The sequence below is a fragment of the Camelus bactrianus genome, chromosome 9 (assembly GCF_048773025.1).
Source record: "Camelus bactrianus isolate YW-2024 breed Bactrian camel chromosome 9, ASM4877302v1, whole genome shotgun sequence".
Lineage (NCBI taxonomy): Eukaryota > Metazoa > Chordata > Mammalia > Artiodactyla > Camelidae > Camelus > Camelus bactrianus.
The window spans coordinates 28,419,451-28,443,395 of NC_133547.1; the positions used below are offsets into that span (position 1 = coordinate 28,419,451).

Sequence of the window (23,945 nt, forward strand, 5' to 3'; positions counted from 1 at the left end):
TGAGCCCTCACCACCACTGAGCTTGTGGCGCTCGTCTCTGCTGAGACACCCGAGGGGCAAGGAGCGGCGGCATTAGACGCAGGCAGTTCATCCCCGGGGGCTAGGCCCTTGACCGCTGGGCCTCCCTTACAGCTTGTGCAGAGGCAGGTGGGCGAGAGGCCAGGGTGGTGCCCATCTGCAGGGTGGGAGGGGCTCAGTGGACACCCATGCTAGCCCCAGCCCAGGGAGGGGGCTGGATACTGTCGGGCAGGCCGCCTCCGGGTGCTCAGGACCACCCGCCGTCCTGGCCCCCGGGCTCTGTGCACAGGTGGGAGTCAGCACTTGGGCCCCAGATGCCCAATGCCTCCTCTCGGCTTCCAGGTGGCCCCATCTGGCTGCGGCCGCATTTGGGTAAGAGCAGGCTTTGTTTTATTTCCCTCTTAGAGACACTAGTTGCGCCTGCTTTGTTGGCAAAGTCCTGAAGTCAGCGGTTCAGGAAGAAAATAAGGAAATAGCAGCGGACTCAGGAGGCAGGAAGGAAGGCTGACCAGCCCTGCCTTCGTGGGCTGGGGGGGCTCCTGCCCGTGTCTCTGCCTCACTGCCTGGGGCTCAGTCCAGCCCCTCTTCCAGGGGTGCTGAAGGCAGACAGGGGAGCGAGACGCAGACCGGGAGGACAGAACGCAGACAGAGAAACAGGACGGGAAGGAGGGCAGGCCGCACGCCCTCCAGCTGAGAGCAGGCACAGCGCTCGTGTCACAGCTGCTGAGGCAGCGGGAAGGCCCCGGACTCCCCTGCAGGGGTGGTCAGGCATCTCACCTCCTCCTCGACTGCCACCAAGCCCCACCCGAGGCCACAAGGGACACGGATTCACTTCCTCCCGGGAATTAGGCTGTTCAGTAACCCCAGACCCACTCCACGGAGCTTCCTCCATGGAGAACCCAGACAGGTCGTGCCAGGCTCCTGGCCTGATGGTGTGGGCTCTGGTCTTAGATCCAGGGTCCGGTATGAGTTACTGCCCAGAACAGGAGACCTGAGTCCTCTGGCTGCCCAGACAGGTTTGGCCCACTTTAAAGCGAGGCAAGGTCTTAACAAGGCAGACGATCTGACCACTTGCGGCGCTGCCCAAGGACACCCAGCCAGCTGAGCAAACAGCCCTGCTCTCCCAGTGCAGCCCCACCTCACACGCGCGGACCCCCTCCCAGGCCTGGCAATGAGGTGCCGAGTGAACCCTCAGTCCTGTCTTCAGGAAGGGGTTTGTTCACCCCAGAACAGCCAGCACCTGCTTGATGCTCCTCAAAGCTGTTCTGGGGGTCCTCCCTGCACCACTGGGAGCCTCAGTCAACTGGGGAACTCCCAGGGGCAGTGCTCTGAGACTCGATTTCCTGCCTTGATTCATGACCCAGGAAAGTTATTTAGGAAAAGCCAGTTCCTCAATAAGCCCTGACCTTTGAAGCTAATTGACTTCACTGAGATACAAATGAAGAGGGCTTTAAATCTCCCTATGGTCTTATCTGTTGCTCAGATAAAGGGATCCGTCTCTTTCTACTGACGGAGGGCTGAGTGCCCCCCGGCCTGAAACATCTGCCTCCTAGCAGCCTCTCTCTGAAGGACGAGGTTGCCTGGGGCCACCTGTGAAGTAAGGCCGCCCGTGTCTGAAGCAGTGCTTCCTGTCACACGTGATGGTGCTGCACACACGTACTTACGGAGTCACCTGGAAAGAGAGTCGCGATATGTTGTTCGACGAAAGACAAGGGTGTGGAACAACGGCACGTACAGACCGGTGCCCCTTCTGTGGAAAACAAGTAGCTGTGCCCACACTGATTTATGTGCACCTGTTTGCAGAGCAGATGTTGATTTTGTGTGATTTTTGTGTTTTCTCTTAATCTACGTTGTATGCTTTTCTAAAATTCCACCTTGCAATTGTGTTCTATAATTTTTCTGAATTGGGCAAGTAACTTTAAAAATGTTTATCCTGATGACCATTTTCGTAACGATGAAATCAACATACAACGTACGTATGTATAATGTATAATAAAACAGACGCCACCAAGGCCCTGCTACTCCAGAAGCTACATCTTCATCTACAGTCTAGTCTTCTTCGGGCTTGACTTCCCCAGTTCTGATGGAGTGGAGGCCGGGGAAGAATTAAAAAGTCCGCGCCAGCCGGGGAAGGGCACTGGCAGGGGTGGGGAGGAGGCGGCAGCTGGCCATCCCTGTCCCAGGTGAGTTTTACAAGCTTCCTGCCTGGGCAAGGGTTGTCCTGGCCTCTGGTTCCCACCCCTTAAATAAACCCCCACACCCAAGTTATCATCAGAGCAAAGGTAAGGCAGCGTGAAGCCCAGCCCAGTCCCCCTGCGGCATGCTCGCACGCCAGCCCACCCCGCGCGCTGGCACCCACCTTGCAGTCCACACTCAGCACGTACTGTGCAATGACCCTGGGGTCCTGGGTGGTGAACAGTTCTTTCGCGCGCTTCAGCATGGCCATTTCCAGGGGCTTGTTCTCAGGGGGAAGGAGTTTCGACGCGAAGTCATTGGGCTTGAACGAGGAGGCAGTCTCCAGGAGGGGCATCACGAACGTGCCCTGGTCCTCCTGCCCCTTGTGCCCCGGTGCCGGCAGTGGCCCCCAAGGCCCTGCCCCGCCATCATCGTCAAGGATCGCGTAGCTGGTGCCAGAGTTCCGGGCACCCTGTGGCCCGTTCTGCTTGGCTGTCAGCAGCTCCACGTAGCTGTCCTGGGCACAGACGGGCGGCCCCGCCACCCTGTCGCTGCTGGCGGCCAAGGCTGGGTTCAGTTCGCAGTAGTTGGCCTCTGAGTTGAGCCAGGTGGAGGGAGACGAAGGAGCCTTGAGGAGGGGTGCCTTGCAGGGCTTGGGGGGCGGCTTGGGGCACAGCTGGCTGTCTGAGCCCCTCAGTGCCTCCCCCGCCCTAGCATCCGAGGAGACCCTCCGAACCACCGCCGGGCTCAGGGTGGGCTCGCTGCCCGTCCTGAAAACCGGTGAGTTGGGGCAGGGGTTTGTGTCCACACCCAGGGACTGAGGGGGCAGTTTACCACCTGTGGACAGTAAGAGAGGGTCAGAAGCTCAGCTGTGCAGAGGACACAAAACAGACAAAAATGGCGGGATGGCTCCCCGCCCTCAACTCATGCCTTGGGGTTTCGATTTTCACTCACAAAAGACAACTCAGCCTGCTCACTGCAGGCTGATCTAGGGCAGTCAAGAGGAGGCTAAGGACTAAGCTGGCCCCACCCCACTTCTGGGGGAATTCTAAATCCCACTGATGGCCGACAGCTGGACTGCAATGTCACTTTATGTCACAGAAGGTTAGTACAGTCAGAACAGGGAAAGACTGAGCTTGGAGGGCAGAATCCAACCTTGCCCTGGGAGGTTAGCCACGTGACATAAAGGGGGGCCCTGAATCACTCCCAGTGTCGGGGAGGAGCCCAGCTGGCTGTAGGGGAGAGCCAGCGACAGACGGGGAGGGGGGAGAAAAGGATGCTGAGATAACCCACGGTGAAGCAGTTTACGCAGGGGCATCAGAAAAATCACCTGTGGTCCCCAAGGAAGGTCAGTTACAAAAATAATGAAAAGCACTCCCATGGGCTGTTAACACAATTGCTTGTTGGTTTCCCCACGTCCCACACCGTCTCTCTTCTGGTTGTGATGGAGAATGGAGAGGAAGAGGGGTCTGTGCGGACAGCTGCTCCACCAGGGCCCCAGGATCAACCCACCGGCCTCTGCCCAGGGAGGGACCAACTGGGGAGGCTTGTGCGTCTTGAAGACCACCAGTCAGAAACTGGGCTTAGAATCAGGAAACCTGAGTTCAAAGGCTGGCCTCACCGCTTACTAGACAGGTGACTCCAGGGACAAGTCACTTAATATCTGCGCCAGTTTTCTCAGCGGCAAAGAGGATAACCAAGCCCTCCTTGAAGGCATGTGTTGCAGCCGGAAGCTAGCGTGCATACAGCCCGGAGACTCACATCTGAATACAGGTCTACAAACCCCTCACCCTACAGCCTGCAGGCACACAGTCTTAGTCATTCCCCAATTGCGTGACCACAGAGGGCAGAGGAACTCTGTCATCCTCCTCCCTCCCAAACTCCCGAAGACCTACCAATTGGCAGGTAACTTTCCGACTGGTGGGCTTTGAGGGACAAAGCTCTTCGGTCCTGCATGTGATCCAGGCAGGCTGGCTGGCTACCACTCTTCTCTTTATTTCTGAAGGAAAAGACAAGCGGGGCAGAAACACATCATTAAATCGTAAAACCTTTAGGCAACGTTGTAGAAAGTTTAAAAAAAAAAAAAAGATTGCTCAGATGAGAGTGCTCCAGCAAACCCTAACAGTAAAGGAACATCTGCCGGAGGACATTACCGGCAGGGCGATGAACACCCCACGGTGCCGTGGGCCCCGTCCCCACGATCGATGCACCGGGCCTAGGCTGCCTGCTCTGAGTCTTCCCATCCCACTAAGCAGAGCAGGCTAGAGGTTTCATGACACTCTCAGGAAAATCTGCTGACCTGGAATGTGTACTTTTAACAGAGCCTAAAATTACTCACAGACCCGGGAGGAATGACGTGTGTAACCAACATGCGTTTCCCACCAGGCCTCACAGTGCCACAGTTAGGAAGGCAGCTGTGGGGCAGTTTCCCTTTCACTGGAAATCTCCGCATCCCCCAGTCAATCCCCAAGATCGCCCGGGGAAGGCTGTCAAACCCAACCAGGAGGACCCCACGGGGGGACCGCTCAGCCAGCCCCCTCCCGCTGCGCTGGGGAAAGGGACGCGGGTCACAGAGCACAGCCGCACAGGGAAAGCGGGAACGGAACTTCCCGCATGGTTAGCTAGCATCCCTCTGCCCCGTGCCGGCCCAGGTTGGGGATTTCTCTAATTAACAGCAAAGAACAGAATCTCTCTTTTGCTAAAACAGAAAGCACTGCACCAGCCAAGTCGTCATGAACTTGAACCGACCCTCTCACAGGCTTATGTCACAGAAATCACAGAGTTCTCTCCTACCTTTGCAAGCGCCAAGGAGAAGAAAACAAACAAGGATATCCCCAGACGCCCAGCAACAGAGGAATTCCGGCAACCCCTCAGAGACAAGGCAGGGCAGAGGGCAAATTCCAAACAGCAGTGGCTTCTGCGGAGCGATATTTAAGCAGCGCTCACCAGCGCTCACCGCCAGCGGTCAGACTCCACCGCCCGGATCCCCGGCCCAGTGCACACCTTGGCCAGCCGGCCGGCCAACCAGCACGCCTGACGTCAGGGAAGGTGCGGGGCCTCGGGCGGGGGGGGGGGGGGGGGGGCAGGGCACCGGGCCACTTTTCCCGTAGAGCCTGGCCCAGCCCCACACGGAGGCATTGCTGGGCCTGCAGCCTGTGCCAAGTGGTGACAAGGCTTAGGGAGGGCTGCTCTCAAAGGGCAGTCTGGAGTGGCTCTGTTAGGCTTGTCTCGTCCACTCAGAGACTCTCAGTCTTTCATTTTTTTCGTTTTATGAGTAGGAGGTAATTGGGTTTACTTATTTATTTGTATTTGGAGGTGGCTCTGGGGAATTGAACCCAGGGCCTCGTGCATCCCAAGCAAGCGCTCTACCGCTTGAGCTATACCCTCCCCCCTCATTTCTTATCTTAAAAAAATATTTTATTTTCAACCCAGGCCGCTGAGGGTGGACCAGGAGGCCTGCCCAGCACATTCCTGCAGGGGTTCTGTGCGTCACCCTGGCTTTGTTCATGGCATGAACTCCCTGCTCATGAGCTCAGCAGTCAACGCCCCCCCCCCCGAAAGAAACAGAAGAACGGTACCCCTTTCATATCTTAAGGGATTTCATGTCCCATCTTATTACCATGAAAAGGAGAATTTCTAAATAGCAGTTCCTGCCTCCCTCCCTGTAACTGCCTTGAGCTGTACACTCTGCCGCTCCCCAGAAAACAGTCATTGGCAGGAGTATCGACACTTACCAACCACTTCTTTTGTGCTGGCGCTGTTCTAAGCACTTTGTTTATCCTAAACCACGTAACCCTTGAAAGCCCCATTTTCCCAGACAAATTAAGTGAGGCCCAGAGAGGGTGAGTAGCTTGTCCAGGGTTGACCAGGTCAATGGTGGACAAGGGTTTGAGGCCAGGTGGCAGGGTCCACAGCCAGATGCTGACGAACATCTACCAGAGCTTCCTGGCAGCACATGGCTGTCATTGGTGTGGCTCTCAGGGTCCTGTATTTTGCTTCTGAATTTCTGTAGTCTAGAAACTACAGTTTAAGACAGTTCCTTCTGGTCCAGGAAAATAAACCAGTGGTGGAATCAAATGTGCTGGGTAAGCTTTGACGCCAGGGAGCGGGTAACCGAGGGGCTGGTCTGGTCTTTGCCCTACTGTGTTCCGTTCTGTCTGCTTTCCTTTTGTGGCAGTTAGACAGTGTGCACAAGGACTCCTCACCCCGCGGGCGGCGGGGCCTGTAGGAATTCAGGGACGTCCCTGAGAGTCCATGGCAGGCCCTCAGCTCAGCGTCTGGTTCTCTGAACCCTTCTTTCCGCCCGTTCCCCGAGGCTCAGACTGCAGCCCCCAGGCTCTCGGAATCTCCTGTGTTAGGAATCTCATCTGTTCTGACCGAGTCAACCCCTCTTTCCACCTAAGCCTTCAGGGCTAACTTCCCTCCTGAACCCCAGAACTGCTGCTGGACACTGGCACTCAGCGAGCCCACCACCGCGCCTCAGACTCAGCAACTGGCCTTTCCTCCAAAGACTACCCACGCCGGCCCCTCCCGTGGTGTCCTGATCGCCGTCCTCCATCCCCCTTACAGGCGGGAGGCCTGGTTGGGATCCTGACTCTCGCTCCCCACCCCACCCCCCGCACAGCCTGGCCCCCCACGACTCACTGGCTGGTGTTCCTGCGCCCTCTCCCTTCTCCCTCCTCTTCTTAGGACACCCTGTTCCCGAGTCCAGTCTTGGAGGCTTTCTGCAACCCTACGCTTGGCCTGGCCATCAAGGCCTCCCTAAACCTCCCGGCCATCCCCTTGCGGACCCTTGCCCGGCTCCAGCCATGTACTCACTCCAGGCACAAGCCTGCCCTTTCCTGCCTCTGCACTTACACTCACACCGAGCCCCACTCCCTCCGTGGGGACACCCTCTCCTTGGCAGCATCCATCCTATCTTCCTAGCCTGCAGACCAGCCGGAATCCTACCTCCTTCCCGAGGTCTCCCCCGGCCAGCCCTCCCCTTGGTCAGCAACGGCATCAACTACTTTTGGCACCACCTCAACCGGGAACCAATCAGGCACTGCCTCGCGACAGCTATTCCAGCAGCACGTGGCATTCTCATCAGCGTCCCTCATCGCTCCCGGGCTCCGGGGTCAGCGCCTCTGCCGGCGGAGCCCAGCCTGGGCCCCCGACCGCGTGCCCCCCACGGTCCCAGCGCCGCCCAGGAGGCCTGCCTCACCTGAGGAGGTTGCCCCGGGGAAAGCTCTGCTCTCGGGCCTGGGGGCCGCCCACGGTGAGGCTCAGCCTCTTGGCCGCGTCCGGCCTTCCCTCGGCGGGGCCGCCCCCCGGGGCCGGGCCCGGGGCCAAGCCGTAGCGCGCCTCCAGGCAGCGCAGCGGCAGCGTCCGGTTGACGGGCTGGAAGATGACGGCGCCGCTCTGCCGGGACACGGGCCGCCGGCTGCCCACGTAGCAGCGCACCAGGTCGGGCACGGAGTCGAAGCGCTCCGTCTCGAACTGGTACTGCACGCGGCGGCAGGCCTCGCTCAGCCGCAGCACCGAGCGGCGGATCCTGAAGTGCTGGGGCAGGCTCTTCCACTGGCAGGTCAGGACGAAGTTTCCGGGGCTGGACAGGGAGTCCCGAACCAGGAAGTCGCCGTCCCGCTGCACGAGGCCCTCCGACACCTGGGCGACAGAAGGCAGAGTGAGGCGCAGGCCAGGCGCCCCGCCGCCGGCCGACAGGCCGTGCTGCCGCGCCTCTTCCCAGCCGGCTCTCGACTCTGTCAAGTGTCACAGTCTTAGAAGACTTGCTCACCAACCGACTCACGGTCTGCTGGGCGCCCGCCGCCGAGCGCCGAGCGCCGCCGCAGGCCCGGGGGTCGCAGCGGCGTCCCGCCGTCCCGGGGCCTCTGCTTTCCAAGGGGAGGGTTCTGCTTCGTGAGGACGGGACCAGCCGCAGGCCTGGCCCGCCAGGCGCCGCGAAGCTCCGGAGGAAGCAAGCCGGGAAGGGAGGCAGTGTGCTCCCAGGGGGTGGGTGAGGGCTGCCCTTCAAAATGCGGTGGTGACAGGACACAAACTCGTGGTCGCCAAGGGGCAGACTGGGAGTTAAAAACTTGTAGATACTGACAGGTATATGCAGAACAGATAAACAAGATTATACTGTATGGCACGGGGAAATACATACAAGGTCTCGTGATAGCTCACAGCGGACAGAAAAATGTGACAATGAATATATGTATGTTCATGTATAATTGAAAAATTGTGCTCTACACTGGAATTTGACACAACACAAAATGACTATAACTCAATAAAAAATGTTAAAAAAATAAAAAATAAAAAAAGACAATTAAAAAAAATACAGTGGTCAGGAGGGTGCCAGGAGATGACATTTATGCAGACCTGAAGGATGCGAAGTGACAGAATATAAGAAATAAGGAAACTTGTGTCTTGGGGTCTGAGTCTCCCCTCCCCTGATAACTGGGGGAAGGTGTTTGTCAGCATCCACGAGTCACCCTCAGAGCCCTCTCCTAGGACCCCCCTCCAGGCCTCATTGCTCGGGGGGAGGGTCCACATGCAGGTGGAGGCCAGGCACTGTGGAATCAGACTCTTGAGTGTGGGTTCTAGACACACTGATTACTCTGGAGGGCCTGGAACAAAGCGGGCCAGGTCTCTCATCTCACAAAGTTACTGGGAAGATTACATATTTGGATGCATAATATATGCAAAGCCCTAGTCACTGCCTGGAGCACTAAACGATGCTAAAAAATCACTGACTATAAGGATGCTGGTACTTATAGCAAAGGAGACTTCATACTGTGTGACAGTGTGACAATGCGGTTGTTCCTGTGGCCAGGCTGCCTGGGTCTGCACTCTGGCTCTGCTGTGTGACAAGTTACATGGACAAGTTATGCTCAGTTACATCATCTGTAAAATGGGGGTAATATTGGGCGACGGTACAGCTCAGTGGTAGAGTGTGTGCTTAGCATGAACAGGGTCCTGATTCAATCCCCAGCACCTCCATTTGAAAAACAATTAAAACCTTTTAAAAAGTAAAACAATAAAGATATGTTAAAATATTAAAAATAAATAAATAAACGGGGTGATGTTACTGCAGAGCAGCTATAAAGACTTGAAGGAGTAAAGTGCCAGCTATGACCATCATTGTCATTGTCACAGCCTTTAGCTACACAACCTGGAATGATGTATCGCTGAAAATTTACACTCACGGCAAGTGGGAAACAGATTACGTGATCACAATGAGAGGGATGGCGGTGACAGACATCAGTTTTATAAACTTTGAAAACTCTTCCAGGACATTCCAGTGTTTGATCAGTTAGCTCAGTACGTATGTTACCATGGTTACTTTAAAACTGCATCTTTGCCTTGAAAATGTTTTCACACAGAAATTCCATTTCTTGGAATTGAGCCTAAGGAAATAATTATAGTCATGAACATAGTCGTCATCTTAAAGGACATTGGTGAGAGTGTCCAGTAAACAGTGGAGCATACAGTGGACACACAGACAATGCAGACTGGCACAGAGGAACATTTCATAGCAGGAGAAATCTCCCAGTATCGTTAAGAAAAGAAAGTGGGCTGCAAAAAAGTTATGTGCAGTGTGAGCTCGTACTTGAATCAGGAAAGTCTGGCAGGATTTATATCAAAACGCTCCTAGTGGTTTATCTCCAGGAGGGAGAATTCAAGTGAGAATTAAATTTTCTTCTTTCTACTCTGTTTTCTATTTTCTACAATCCATTTTAAACTAAGAAAAGAAGCAAAGTTAGAATCAGAATCCTTTCTTTGATGGTGCTGAGAAATCTGCTACATGAAAAAAATAATTCACAACTTGATGCCCTTCCCCCACCCCCAGCCACCCCTTTCCCGTCACGTTGTGACACTGGGTGACTGACAGCTCAGATCAGGTTGCAAGAAAAATCCAGGGGAAACTCTATACCTCAATTCTGCACTGATTTTATTTTTCAGTTTCTATGCTATTAAATAAAAATGACAATCACACCAAGTACATCCTGGCTGTGGTTCTGCAGCCGCTGCTATGGCTCCTCTTCTTCCCCACCTCCAGGCTGGGGGCCCGGGAGGGGATGGATGGAGAGTGAATAACCGTGGGCCCCACTAAGGCACAGGCGGCCTCTGTACCACCTGCCCTGATGATCCCTTTCTTCACCTGAAATTAAACCACTGCCTTAAGAAGGAAGCAGGCTCCAAAGGGCGTGAGCTGCAGGCAGCTGGCCAAGACTTCAATTATCTGAACCACAGCCCAGCCTCACACTTCTCAGGCACCACCCTGCGTGCTGCCTCCTGCCCACTCCGTGTTCACCAGCCACAGAACGCCTGCTTCTCCTCCGTCCACTCACTGGCCGCGGGGAAATGTACTTTGGATCCTGACCTTAGCCCCTCCCAGGGTCTCCTGAGAGACAGGCCTCAGCTAAGTCCCTGCACTTCGTAGTATTTCGTTTCAGCTGCACCGGGGCTCGCTCCTAGTGGCCTTGGCGTGTGACCCTGCAGGGTCACGGGTCTGGGCGGTGCACGCGGGCGCAGGGGGCCGGGTACCTGGCGGGGGATGCGGCCGTGGTACCAGGCGTGGCTGCGCAGGTCCTCGCTGCTCAGCAGCAGCTCCTCCTCCAGCTCCTTCTTCAGCCTCTCGGGCGTCCTGTCCATGACGTGCCTCTCCTTGGAGAACTGCAACACAGGGCCAGCAGTCACCTCCCGCCCTGCCCGGGCCGCCAGGCCGGCCGGCTGCTCGCAACGGCCTTGTCGTTGGCTGCTTTGCTAATCAGCTCAGTGTATGCCCAGAGCCCTGGTCAGGCAGGGGAGCGGGATGATGGTTACAATTAGCTGTGGCCTTTCACTTCTCTGGCCCCAAGTGTGTGGTAACATTTTCACCTGCACATGGGGACTCTGACAGGGGAGTCGGCCAGTCTTCTCAGGTAGCAGCTGAAACCTGGGGAGCAGGGCAGGGGGCGCCAGGCACGTCTCGGCCCTGGAGCTTGCTCAGTCTGCTCCAGGACCGTCCTAACACGGAGCTGGGCAGCACGGAGTCCCCTCCGCCCACGGTCCTGGGCCTGCAGGACAGCGCTGTCCCACGTGCCGTCCCCGGGCTGGGAGCGAAGGCTCTGAACTCTGTGCTCCTGGCAAACGCCAGTTCAGGAACCAAGTTTGCCTTTAGAAACGTTCAGAGCAATCGGACAGAGGAATGTCATGTCTCTTGAGTCTACTAATAGAAGTCTAAGTTTGTATTTTGTCTTTTTAATTTCATTTTTCCAGTATTTCATTTTTTAAGACAGATTGGAAACTGCAACTTAAATCAAAACAAAGAACTGGCGCTTCCCCTCTGACAGGCTGAGAATCACTGGTCTAGGTCACCGCACAGAGGCAGGGCAGGAGTTCCGGGCGGGCAGCACTCATTCTGGGTTTAATCAGGAACCCATACCCGCCTACAACAGCATGTGAACTGAACTTGGACACCTGCCCGGTTCCCAGCAAAGCCAGGCTCAGGGACTGTGGCTGAAGGTCACGCGCACAGGAAAAGGCAGTGTCCTTGGGTTTCCTCAGCTTCCCCAGCTTGGCCTCAAAAGCCCACAGGAATCACAAAACTACCCTCATCACACTGCCCTGCACCTGAGCAAGGAAAGAGCCCCCTCAAACATCCTTCAAGAAAGAAAAAGACGGGATTTTCAGCTAGGCTCTTCCCCTCAGCCCAGGAGGGCACTGCCGCAGAATGGCTCCGGGCGCTTTCAAGGCGGGGCTCTGGCTTCCTAGCGTTCACCTCTCCCCCCTCCTCCCCGCACCACTCTTCTCAGAGGCGGGCCCTCAGGAGTGCTTGATGGATGGGCTGAACTCCCATCAAAGAGACGCGGATGCTGGCGGCCCACGCGCCTGCAGGCATTAGCAGTGATGTTTGACACCATCGGCTTCGATCATTAATTATGTACAGGTACATCTGACGACAGCGCCCTGGGAAGGTTTGAGGGCAGAACGCAGATCATCAGCCAGGCCATATCCGCTATTCCTTTACTGTCTGTCTTGCCTCCTGCTAGACTGTGAGCTTCACGAGACCAGAAGCCCATCTGCCTCCTTCCCCACTGCCCTCGAGCGACGCTGGAACACATTCAGCACTCGCACTCAGGGGATGAACAAACACCCCAACGTGAGGAATGTCTGTGACTTTTCTTAGTTACGGAGGTTCTTCCCGTGATGTTCCTCAACCTCCCCCTCTCTTACAGGGAGATGCCACCATGTGACTAAGTCCTGGCCAGGAAAGTTAAACCGCCACTTGGGTGGGGACTGCCATGCTGAGAGGTGATGGCTGGAGCCGCAGCACCACCCTGACCACGAGGAAGCAGCCACACAGTAGGACTGGGAGGACCCAGGTCCCTCACGATGGTGAGGCCACTACACCAGCCCTGGATTGCCAGCCTCCAGGTCTTCCATGTGACCTTCTACCTTTTTTTAAGCCTGTTTATTTTGGGTGTTCCTGTCACTGGCAGCTGAACTAACTCCTAACTTAGACTGTGACCCTGGCCTCTATTTAGCTGCCCTGACAGTCTGAGCACCCAGCCTCAATCCCCGTGCTGAGCCCTGGGCCCCTTCCTGGTCTGAGCTCTGAAAACGCCGCAACAGGCCCTATCCTCTGCGTAACCTTCCGCTCACCTTCCAGATCGAAGAGCTATTCCCACAGTTCTCTCGGCATTCTCCCTGCTCTCTGATGCCCAACTCCCAGGCCACCCCCAACCCTCTCTCTCTTTCTCCACATCTCATAAACAGCAAGGGCTTTGAGGTTTTTTTTTTTTTTTTTTTTTTTTTTTTAGCATTTTATATGCGACAATCTTTTACTCCAGGTTTTGAGATAACACTGCTTTACACTTGTTACCAAAAATATAAAATCAGCTGTCTTGTTACTTCTGTCCCAACTCCACAGAGGGAAATCCACAATTACTGTTCTCTCCCGCTGTGGACTTGGGAGATGGGGCAGGTACCAAGGGAAGGACCGAGGGAGGGAGTAAGGAGCAGTAAGACGGACCCCCTCAAACAATCTGGGCTAGAAGACCAAACTTCAAAAAATACACCCTTAACCTCCTGCGTAATTTGTGAAAAGTCAGGAGGTCACACAGTGGTCTAGTTTGTATTTTGAAGGGGGGGAGGGGAATGGGAGGGAAGTGAGACGAAGGGGGAGTGGGAAGGGCGGAGGCAGAACCAGAGGGAGCGGGCAACTGCAAAGGGGGCTTCACGCCCAGCCAGGGAGGGCTGCTTCTGCTGCACGGAAAGGAGCCAAGCTGGCTGCGGGGAGCATCTGCGCCAGCGGACCACGCGGGCAGGGTCTCCCAGACGCCTGAGGAGGCCACTCCGCAGCCACCTGCGCACGGCCACCCTCGCGATTAAACAGTGGGGATTTGTGGGGTAGAGGCCGCCTGAAACTTCCACTTACTATTTTAATCATACATATTAATACAGTTTTTATTTTCCCCAAGTGCCTGTGTTTTATGAGACCTTGACCTTGCTGGCTCTGATTTTGCCACGGCAGGCGTAAGGGCTCCGACGGGCGGTCAGCCACACAGCTGGTGACGAGTGGCCATCTAAGGACATCTGGCACAATGTCTCCCTGGGTGTCTCTGAGGGCACTGTGACTGTGCGCGAGCAGCGGGGAGACCAGGCTGGGGTTCCTGCTTCCCAGGACAGGCGCACGGCACGCGTACTGCAACATCCGGCAGAATTATGATGGCTTCCCCCAAACCACCAAACTTTTGCAAAAAGTACACCCATCCACTTAACTGTCCCCACTCTGGGAGGGATCTGAGTTTTCCCCTGAAATGCAGCCATGTCAGTCATGGCCTGGACGAATTTGGGGGCCTTTTGGGCTACAAGGTAAATTCTGGTGACTTGAGGTAACACAATGGTACCTCAGCAATGGTTTTATCCAACTGCATGTTCGCCAGCGTCCTCTGATGATTGCGTCTACTAACGCCCTAAGAATCCTCCCGCCCTTCCTTAGGCCGCATTCTGAGGAAGGCACAGAGGAGAGGAGCTCTTCCTCACATACCACTCGCGCCGCTGTTGTCTCACGCACAGCCCAGAATCAAGCTGCAGGCTAAGCAGAATGCGGCACAGGCCCCGGCACGCCTAGTGTCCAGTCTCGGGCACAGAGGGGCCCAGGCCTACAGCTCACACCCTTTCCTGTTCCTGCAGCCTCTTCCCCTTGCTCCTATTTGCCAGCTTTTTCACATTTGTTTCTCTCCACCTCTTCTGAATTCAGTGCGCCTCGGAACTGGCTGGACCCAGGCCATTCTCACACGCTGTCGGCACAGGGCAAGCGGGCAGCGTGACATCCCAGGGCAAGTGCAGCGCAGCTCTGCTCTCTTAGGAAGTTCACCCTGAATGGAAACGAAGTGCTCACTGGCCCTTCGGACTTCCTATTCTTCAACTGCCAGACAGAGACAACAAGAAAGTAATCACGAATAATCAAACTCTGCAGCAAATGCTAGAAATGATCACATTATATTAACACAGCTTATTCTTCAAGCTCAAATTCTCTAGCTATTTGCCCCTGAATCTGAACTTCATTCCGAAAAGACAAGCCTGACTCCTTGTGTTTTTAGCCTCTTATCTGTAGGGGAGCAGGTGGCAGCGAGGGGAGGCTGGAGACAGAGTTGAGTTTCACTGCACCAGCACGGGCTCCGGCCGCCCTGAGCTCACAGCCCACGGCCCACGGCTGCTGGGCACAACCTCCAGGGGACAGGAAGCTGCCAGACTTTGGGTCGAGAACATTCTGCCCACGAGTCTTGCCAGGTTCATTCCAGGACCAGATCCAGCCATGGCCACCACAAGAGAAGGATGTGGGCAGGACATGTATCTTCTACTCCAAGTCTTGCCTGAAACGGATCCCCCAGAAGTTCGGGAGTCGTTCTTTTTTGGGGGGTTGGGGATGTGCGAAAATGTGCTATGTACATAAATTAAGCAGTAACTGGAGCAGGAAAGAAAGGAAGGGAGGGAGGGGGAGGCGGAGGGAGGGAGGGCTAGTGACTCCCCTGTGGCAGTCGCCCACTCACACGGCCCCACTTCTAATAGGCCTGGGTCTGGGGTCTGAGATGAGAGGCAGGTCAATGGGTAACTAGGGCAAATGCAGGGGGTGGACAAGGCCCACAACTGTTCAACCACACTGAAGTTTGGCTAGGAAACTCGTAAATGACCGTACTTGTCACTTTTTGTGGAAGCCTGAGTCTAGCTACTACTTTCCTGTTGCAGGCCTTTTAACAGTCCTGATGTCAATGGCTGTTACAGCAGCGTTTAGGAGCACGGGCCACCCGCCCCCTCCATCCACAGGCCTCTGTGCCCCTCGCCAGCTGTGTGGCTTTGGGCAAGGGACTTCACCTCTCCACAGAGCCTCAGGCTCCTAGTCTGCAAAACGAGGGTAACGATACGTGAGGAGAGGTTGCTGAGGATGAAGCGGATCGAGGTCTGTAAAGCACTGACAGTACACCCTGGCACACCGAGGGCACTGTTAGCTGTTGTACAGACTTGTCTCAGAATGCCGCTCATCTGGTTAAACAGAACGAACAGTCCGCATTTGAGGTCTTTAAGGCCTGATGCCTGGAGGCGTAGGGGAGTCAGCGTTTGGAAGGAAGTTTTTAAGGAAAGCTTGCTGAAGTGTCCACTGGCTACCCGAACAGGCTTCTTCAGTCCTCTTAAGAAATCTCACTGCTGCCTGCGCCAGGCTGTCTGGTCTGGTTCCTGGGTGGGGACCGCCCTAGCTTGTTGCGGCTGGCTCCAAAAATCACGAGCATCACTCTGATCTGGAATGAACACCTCTGTAGCTCCACACAGCCGGCAAGTCTGGTCTTGACAGGCTGGAACAGCCAGAGCCCAGGAGATGCCTGGAAAACATGTTTTGGAGGCACGGAGCCAGCTCCACCGACGTGCTGGGAACCTCGATTAACAAGGAAACCCACATTTCAACAGTTCCGCAAGGAAGAAAAGCTGTTCCAGCCCAGGAGGAATGGAGCGTGGGGTCTGTCTTCCAAGGGCTGTGTGATGTGAGATCCTGCATTTCAAATCAGGCCCAACAATGGGGCCCAGCCTCTCAGGAGGCTAGTGTTCCTAAGTCTGGGGATGAGGGAGGGAGGGTGTGTGCCCCGTGATCAGAGCTCAGAGGGGGCTGTGGATGCCTATTGGCACGGAGGAGACGGTTGAGAGGATTAGAAAAGGATGGCACCTGCATTATGATGAGTATTTACTTTACTCTCTCCCGGCCTGTAGGAAAAGCTTACAGGCCCGGTAGAATTTAAAATCGTGCAAATCACCAGGAAAGACCATGTCCCCAGGCTGGAAGCAGAGAATGGAAAGGAAAAGACTGGGGAGACGCCAACTTGGGGCCACCAATAACCATGGCCAAGCAATTTGCCAGCCTTCAGGGTGCTGGCAGGATGACAGCTGTCCCTGCCCTCACGAGGCACAGTCTCCTGGGAGCCCACACAGGGAGCAGCTCAACACATCCCTGAGCTCCAGCGGCGGCTGGGATCTTTTCCTGCCCCTCTAGCTCCCTAGCCTGGGCGAGTTACCCACCTCTTTGTCCTTTGGTTTTCCCCTGTATCAAAATGGCCCCATTTGGGGAGGGGAGGAGGAAAAAGAAGATGGAGTATCAGGGTTGGCCCTTGAGGATGAAACTTGAGAACAGTAAGGGTGTTTGGGGCATTTGAGCCAAGAGGGGTGGGGCTTGGTGGGATGGAGGTTCTGGCTTGGGGGAAGAGGGCTGAAGCAGGTGTACACACACGTACGTACACACGTGTACACACACACACACACACCCCAGTATCTCCTCCTCCCCCCAGGAGAGCTCCATCTTCTCTCCAAGTATGTGGTTCAGACCCACCTCCCTGGCCACGGCTGGCTGACCCGGGTACGGGTCCCTGAGCCAAGCTGGCCCGATCAGAGCTCTCCCTGGGATCTCTCTAAGTGCAGAGTGAAGGACACCCTATCCTCTGGTGAGAGCACTGTGAGACTGGAAGCATGAGAGCTGCTTCAAGTCTGATCCACACAGTGAGTGGATGACATCAGGGTAAGGAGAAGAGGAGGCAGAGGACGGGTCCCAGTGGCATATGCACATCCCAACCCCAGCTGATTGTATCAACCAGAAGACTTGCCAGGGACCTCAGTTAGTCTGCACTGGACTCCTGTCACTTGTGACCAGAGAAGTCCTGATCTGGGAAGGCAGGGGTCAGACAGATCGGATGGAGGGGAGCCTGGACCTGCAGGCTGAGGGGTTAGACCTTCACACTCCAGATAGTGAGAGTTACTGAAAATCTCTGCCCAAGAAGGCAACGGGTACGAAAAATGATGCTTTTAGATGCATCAATCTGGCTGCACTGAGCAGAAGGGACTGGACGAGGCTGGGGTTAGTGGCACAAGGCCAGCTCGGAGTCTTTCGAAATGTGCTGGTGGTGCCCAAACACCCACCTCATCCAGCCTCTAGGGCTGCTGCCGTGGTGGGGATATTTACCAGAATCCACTTCAGAGCCCAGATGTCAATACGGATCAATGGAACTCCCCGCCTCTGCAGAGCCAGCTCGCCTCCCCCTTTCCCAGTCACTGGCGCCTCCTCTGCCCTCATTACTCAAACCAGACCCCTCAGAACTGCTTCCTTTGATCAAGAAATTCCTGATTCTTCCTCTCACCAAGGCCCGCTCCCACCCCCGCCACCCTGCCCTGTTCTCCCTGAATTTGTGTAACAGCCTCCTGACAGTCTGCAGTCCTCCACCTCCGGTGCTACAACTCGCCACCTACAAGCCACAGACTTGCCACACCATCCCTGCTCGGAGACTGCCGTGGAGGGGAGCCCCGGCCAGGGCTGACGTGAGAGCCGGAGTCTCTTCCAGCCCCTGAACTTCCCCTGGATGGATGGGCTTTTTATGCCTAGTTTTCACTCTCCTGGGGCTGAGACCTGGTCCACAAGGGACACAGACCCCATCCTTCCCTGTGCCCCCAGACACCTGAGCTTTGGACACATGACATCCTTGCAGCCCAGTGAGCTGAAGCAGCACCCTTGCCGTATACTGACACCCATACAGGGACCCAGGTCTGAGTCCACTAGCAGGCGTAGGTCACAAGATGGCTGCGGACGGCTAGGTGAGGGTCCCAAAAATTAACCTGCCAAGGCTCGACAGATGGGGGAGCCAAGCAAGGGTACCACCGTTATACAGTGGGGTCCACGAGTCAGTAGGTGTCGGGCATTAAAGTTTTTAGGATTTTATTTAAAGAGTCCACATGTTCCAAAAGGCTCACAGTCACCTACAAATAAAACCCAAAGCCTTCATACGGCAGGCGGGGCCCTTCTGCATCTGGCCCTGAGCCGCCTTTCTGACATTGACACGCACTGACACAGGGTCCTGGTCGCAGGAGCCTTCCATGGCTCCCTGAACGCACAGCCCTGCACTTCCCTTCTCCATGGCTCCGTCTCGTGGTCTAGAGACAGAGACTTAGCTGCAGAGGTGCCACTGTGCAGCCTGGCTGGGCGCAGGCTGGGAGTGGGGGAGCGGCTGGAGGGGAGTCAGATGAGGCAGGCTGGGCCTTGAAGGCCACACTGAATTAGTTTGATTTTACCCCAGAGGGCAGGGAAACCAGTAATACACTCTATGCAGTGAGGGCGATGCGGTCGCCAGGCATGAGCTCCTGGAGGGCAGAGGCCTTGCCTTATTGTCTGTGGCTCCCAGAGCCCAGCTTGGTGACTGGCACACAACAGGTGCCCAGCAAACACCCACTGAGTGGAACCAAGCTTGCCTTCTCGCCCCCCATGTGGTGGCTTCCTTGTCACTGGGTGGGGAGAAATAGAGTTTGGAAGTTGGTCAAGAACAGGTGACAAAAACCAGAAAGCCCAGAAATGAACCGACACCCGTATGGGAAATCAGTCTACGACCAAGTAGGCAAGAGTACACAATGGGGAAAAGGCAGTCTCTTCAGTAAGTGGTGCCAGGAAGCTGGACCACCACATGCAGGAGAATCAAACCACACACCCTATGCAAAATAAACTCAAAATAGACCAAAGAATTAAACATGAGACCTGAAACCATAAAATTTCTAGAAGAAAACCTAGGCAGTGTGCTCCTTGACACCGGTCAGTCTTCATGATGTCTTTGGATCTGTCTCCTCAGGCAAAATGAACAAAAGCAAAAATAAACAAATGGGACCGCACCAAACTAAAAAGCTTTTGCACAACGATGGAAACTTGATGAAATGAAAAGCCTGCCTGCTAAACAGGAGAAGATATTTGTAAATGATATATCTGAGAAGGGGTCAACATCCAAAATACATACACAGCTCATACAGCTCAGTATCAAAAAAACAAACAACCCAATCGAAAAACGGGCAGAAGACTTAAACAGACATTTCTCCAAAGAAGACATACAGATGGCCAACAGGCACAGAAAAAGATGCTCAACATCACTAATCATCAGGGAAATGCAAGTCAAAACCACAGTGAGATGTCACCTCACACCTGTCAGAACGGCTGTTATCAAAAAGACAGCAAATAACTACTGGTGAGGCTGTGGAGAAAAGGGACTCCTTGTGCACTGCTGGTGGGATGTAAACTGGTGCAGCCACTGTGGAAAACAGTAAGGCGATTCCTCAAAATATTCAAGATAGAACTACCATATGATCCAAGAATTCTATTCCTGGGTATTTACTTTAAGAAAACAAAAACACTAATTAAAGAAGATATATGCACCACTACGTTCACTGCAGCATTACTTGCAATAGCTAAGACTTTTAGGAAGCAACCTAAGTTCCTATAAATATGTAAATGGATAAAGAAGATCCGGCATACGTATATATGTGCATGCATATATATACACATATACATATACACACACACACCAGAATACTATTCAGCCATAAAAAAGAATGAAATCTTACCATTTGTAACGACATGGATGGACCTAGACAGTACTATGCTAAGTGAAATAAGTCAGACAGAGAAAGACAAATACTGTGGAAGTTCAGTCACATGTGGAATCTAAAGAACAAAACAACGAACAAACTTGACAAAAGAGAAACAGATTCAGGTGCATAAAACAAACAGGTGGCTGCTAGAGGGGAGGAGGTTGGGGGAGGAGAGGAACAGGTGAGGGAGACTAAGAGGTACAAACTTCTAGTTGCAAAATAAATGAGTCGGGGATGAAATGTACAGTGTGGGGAATATAGTCAATAACTATGTCATATCTTTGTATGGTGACAGGTGGTAACCAGACTGATAATCATGAATGTATAGAAATATCAAATCACTTACTAAATGAGTTCTAGGGATGTAATGCGCAACATGATAAAAATAATGAACACTGCTGTATGTTACATACGAAAATTGTTAAGAGAGTAAATCCTAAGAGTTCTTGTCACAAGGAAAATATATATTTTTTCTATTTCTTTAATCTTCTATCTATATGAGATGATGGATGATGGATGCTCACTAAACTTACTGTGGTCATCATTTCATGTGTGTGTGAGTCAGACCATTCTGCTGCACACCTTCAGCTTATCCAGCGCATCATGCCAATTATATCGCAATAAAACTGGAAGAAGAAAGAAAGACTGGGTGACCCTGGCTGCCCTTCTAGACTCTTCCTGTGTCTGCATGCATCCGGGGTAAGAAAGAGCTCCCATTTCACAGGGCCACGTGAACCGACCCAGCCGGCACTGGAAAAAAAGGACCAGGAGCTGTTTCTGGCACACAGCAGGTGCACATGTGAACAACAGAGAATCTGAACCCCCTTTTAAGATGACTCTAAGCTAAAAAAATGGAAAGTTACCACAGTAAAGAATTAAAAAAATATATATACAACCCATTGGCAGGCTTTAGAGATATCTGGTCTTTCAGAATTTAGTTCTGATGGAATAAAAAAAGCTAGGAGTTGGAACTACCAGTTCCTACTAAGGCTTGGGTTTGTTTCTTCTGTTTATTTCAGGTCAAAGTCAACTGTTCCGGTGGTTTTGAGGTGCACTGAACAATCCCACCTATGCAGGGGCCACTGACCACCTGTAAGGAGGCACTTTCCCTTGGGGGCGGGCTCTGCATGCACGGATCTCGGTGTTGCCATGTTAGCTCCAGCCGACTTTCACGCCCACAGCACACAGGGCACAGTGGCAGCGTGTGTGCAAGAAGCTGTGTGTGCTGCACAAGGCTGAGAGGTCCTGATATGGGGACAGCGTGCTCTGCAGGGTCTTGGAGGCTTAGTCATTGATATTTTGTTGTTGTTGTTGAATTTTAAAAATTGGGATGAATTTCTAGTCATCCACTCCATGACCAAGGGTGGCAATTAAGTTGCTTGAAATAAAAAAAGGGGGCCGGGAACGTGTGCATGAAAAGAGGAAGAGGGGAGAGAGTGAAGAGGTGGGGAGGGAGGGAGGGAGAAAGCTTACAGGCTGTTCTCTCTGAGGTAGGAGTGGGGCCACGACACCCAGAATGCTATCAGGCTCTCGAACAAAAGCGTCTTTCTTCTGCCCTGGACCAGTTCACCCAACTGAGGGAGAGGTCAGCAACATCCAGGCGGCTCATCAGGTTGTACCAAACAACTCCACGGGTCTCATCCAGAAACTACGATCACAAGCAAAATGACAGTCTGACTGGCACTCGGCAGCACCGTGTGAAACTGGTCTAATTTCTGAGCGAAGACCGTGTCCTCTGATGAGCTGGTGGGAAAGCCCTCGGGGTCTGCGGTGAGCTGCCCCGGGGGCTCAAGTCAGGATGACGCAAGAGTCCTGGAAGCCGGAGCTCATCTCGAAGATGTGCCAGGACATGAAGGCTGCGCCACGGCGATCCCTGACACACAGAAAACCATGAGGAGCCGGAGGGCCCCCTCCGCTGGGAAGAGCGCACCTCTGATCACCATCACACAAGCATCGTGAAGCCGCACTACGGTTGCTACATCTCCGACTGTCTTACAAGTCAATCCGCCCAAAAATGAGATTCTTTGGAGATTTCAGAAACTCAGCCCCTTTGAACTACTGCCATGAGCTGAACTTCAGGCAGTGGGCCAGTTTACAACCAAATTCCAAAGCATATCCAGGGCTTTTAGAGATCCAGTTGGTATTTATACCATTGAAAACCCACATAGATTGATCAGGAAGCCACAGAATGAATAAACCCTGATGACCTCTGCCACTCTTAGCCCTGCCCGCGGGCCGAAAAACAAAACCCACCTCGCCAGGCTCAGGCCCGACCATTCTCAACACAAACCCCAGCTGTTTCCTCTGAGGTGGAATGGATCGCGAAATGAAACAGTTCGTCTGTTGGCTTCTGTGTCACCGCTGATTGACACTTGCCAGCTTTATGGCTTAGCTAAAAAATATTTTATTAAAATACACAGATGGATGAAGAAAAGCTTGAATTTACTAATCCAACTGTTCCCACTGAGTGCTAGACTTCAGCTTCTCATGCTAGTAACTGCGATTAAAGCCGAGGTCTTTACTTCAGGAAACAATTTTGTAAACAAAAGTCCAAAGAGAAAAAAACGTCAAATTCAAAGTTTTTATCTCCTATTTGGTAGACAAGAGCAAATGGTGGTATGGGAAACTGGGCATATCGGCCTGGCCCAGCCCACTGGCTCCAGGATGCGTACCACACAGGACACTATATCCAAGGAGGTGCCCTTCACACGCAGTCATAGGACATTTGTAGACAAGGGCTGCCTGGCAGATGGCAATAGAGCGTCTTAAGGAAAGGGTGCCTTATTCTAAATCACACAGAGGTACCCTATGGGCTAGCAGGGAAGGGCCCTGAGCGCATCCCAGGGGGCTGTTTGCCTTTTAGGTGTTGTGATCTTGACAAGTGGGGACCTCTGGTCTCACCTGGGCCCTTGCTACTGAGCCTGCTCCTTTCAACCCTGAGATTAAAGCCCAGGGAAGCAGTCTTTGTAGGCAGCCTCCTAACACATACATGCTTCATCCCGTTGGCCAAAGTTCTGCAGAAACAACCAGGTAGTCAGTTTCAAATCAAGAGCTTGACAGCCACTGGAATGCTGTGCATTCATTCGATTAAGCTCAAGGACTCACTAAGGGCCCCTTGGTCTCCTGGGCTAGATCTGAGGGGAGGTGCTGACGTGGGTACGACACACTCCACAGCCTGACGTGGGTTACAGCCTCTTTGAGGAGACAAGACATCTGAACGGAATGTCCAGCAACAAATCATAGGTTGTTTTGCTGAAGTTCTCAGTGTTCTCTATCTTATTTGAGGTCAGTGAGGGTTTCTGGCTCCTTCTGAGAAAGGAATCAGTAGCAAAGAGATTTCATAAAATCTCAGTAAGGTTTAGCATTCTGAATCACTTAAATTAATTTGATGTTAATGTTTAAAGTTCTTTGACGATGTAAGTTCCTCTTCTGCAAATCCTAGAAAGAATCTCATCTTCAGGCCAAGATTCTGCAGACGGGTTCTGATGCCATTTTGCCATTTTTATAATTAAACCTGAGAAATTTATCAGATTCTCACTCCAGTGCCATTAAAAACTGATTTGCAATTTGCTGTTAAATTAAGATGCTTCGTTTTCTTACTCCGTGTGATCTTCCTTCTCACAGACAAATGATGATACAGGGGCCAACAGACCCCAGCACAGATAGGAAAGTGCCATCAAACCCCCTCGAGAGCCCAAGTCCGAGAGATTTCATTTCATTCGTTATCAAACCTTATCAAACACTTGTCAAAAGAGGCTCAGAAACCATGAATAAGAAACATGAAGAGGATATTTGTGGAACTCCTTGCTTATCCAGGTTCTGAGAAATTCCCATTAAAATTCTGC

The 23,945-nt window shown here is 53.4% G+C and overlaps 1 protein-coding gene across 7 annotated transcripts in view; it reads right to left on the reverse strand.

The window, feature by feature from the left end:
• BCAR3 (BCAR3 adaptor protein, NSP family member) overlaps nt 1-23,945 on the reverse strand; it is a 221,031-nt gene that overhangs the window by 14,673 nt on the left and 182,413 nt on the right. For 6 of the 7 annotated variants that reach the window (XM_074369969.1, XM_074369971.1, XM_074369970.1 and 3 more), the window contains 4 exons: nt 10,723-10,851; nt 7,397-7,839; nt 4,089-4,192; nt 2,378-3,030 (listed from right to left, as the gene is read on the reverse strand). In XM_074369969.1, coding sequence (XP_074226070.1) covers nt 2,378-3,030; nt 4,089-4,192; nt 7,397-7,839; nt 10,723-10,851 — 1,329 coding nt within the window. Of the gene's footprint in view, nt 1-2,377; nt 3,031-4,088; nt 4,193-4,986; nt 5,178-7,396; nt 7,840-10,722; nt 10,852-23,945 lie in introns of those variants that run through there. The other variant, XM_074369974.1, reaches the window with a different exon arrangement.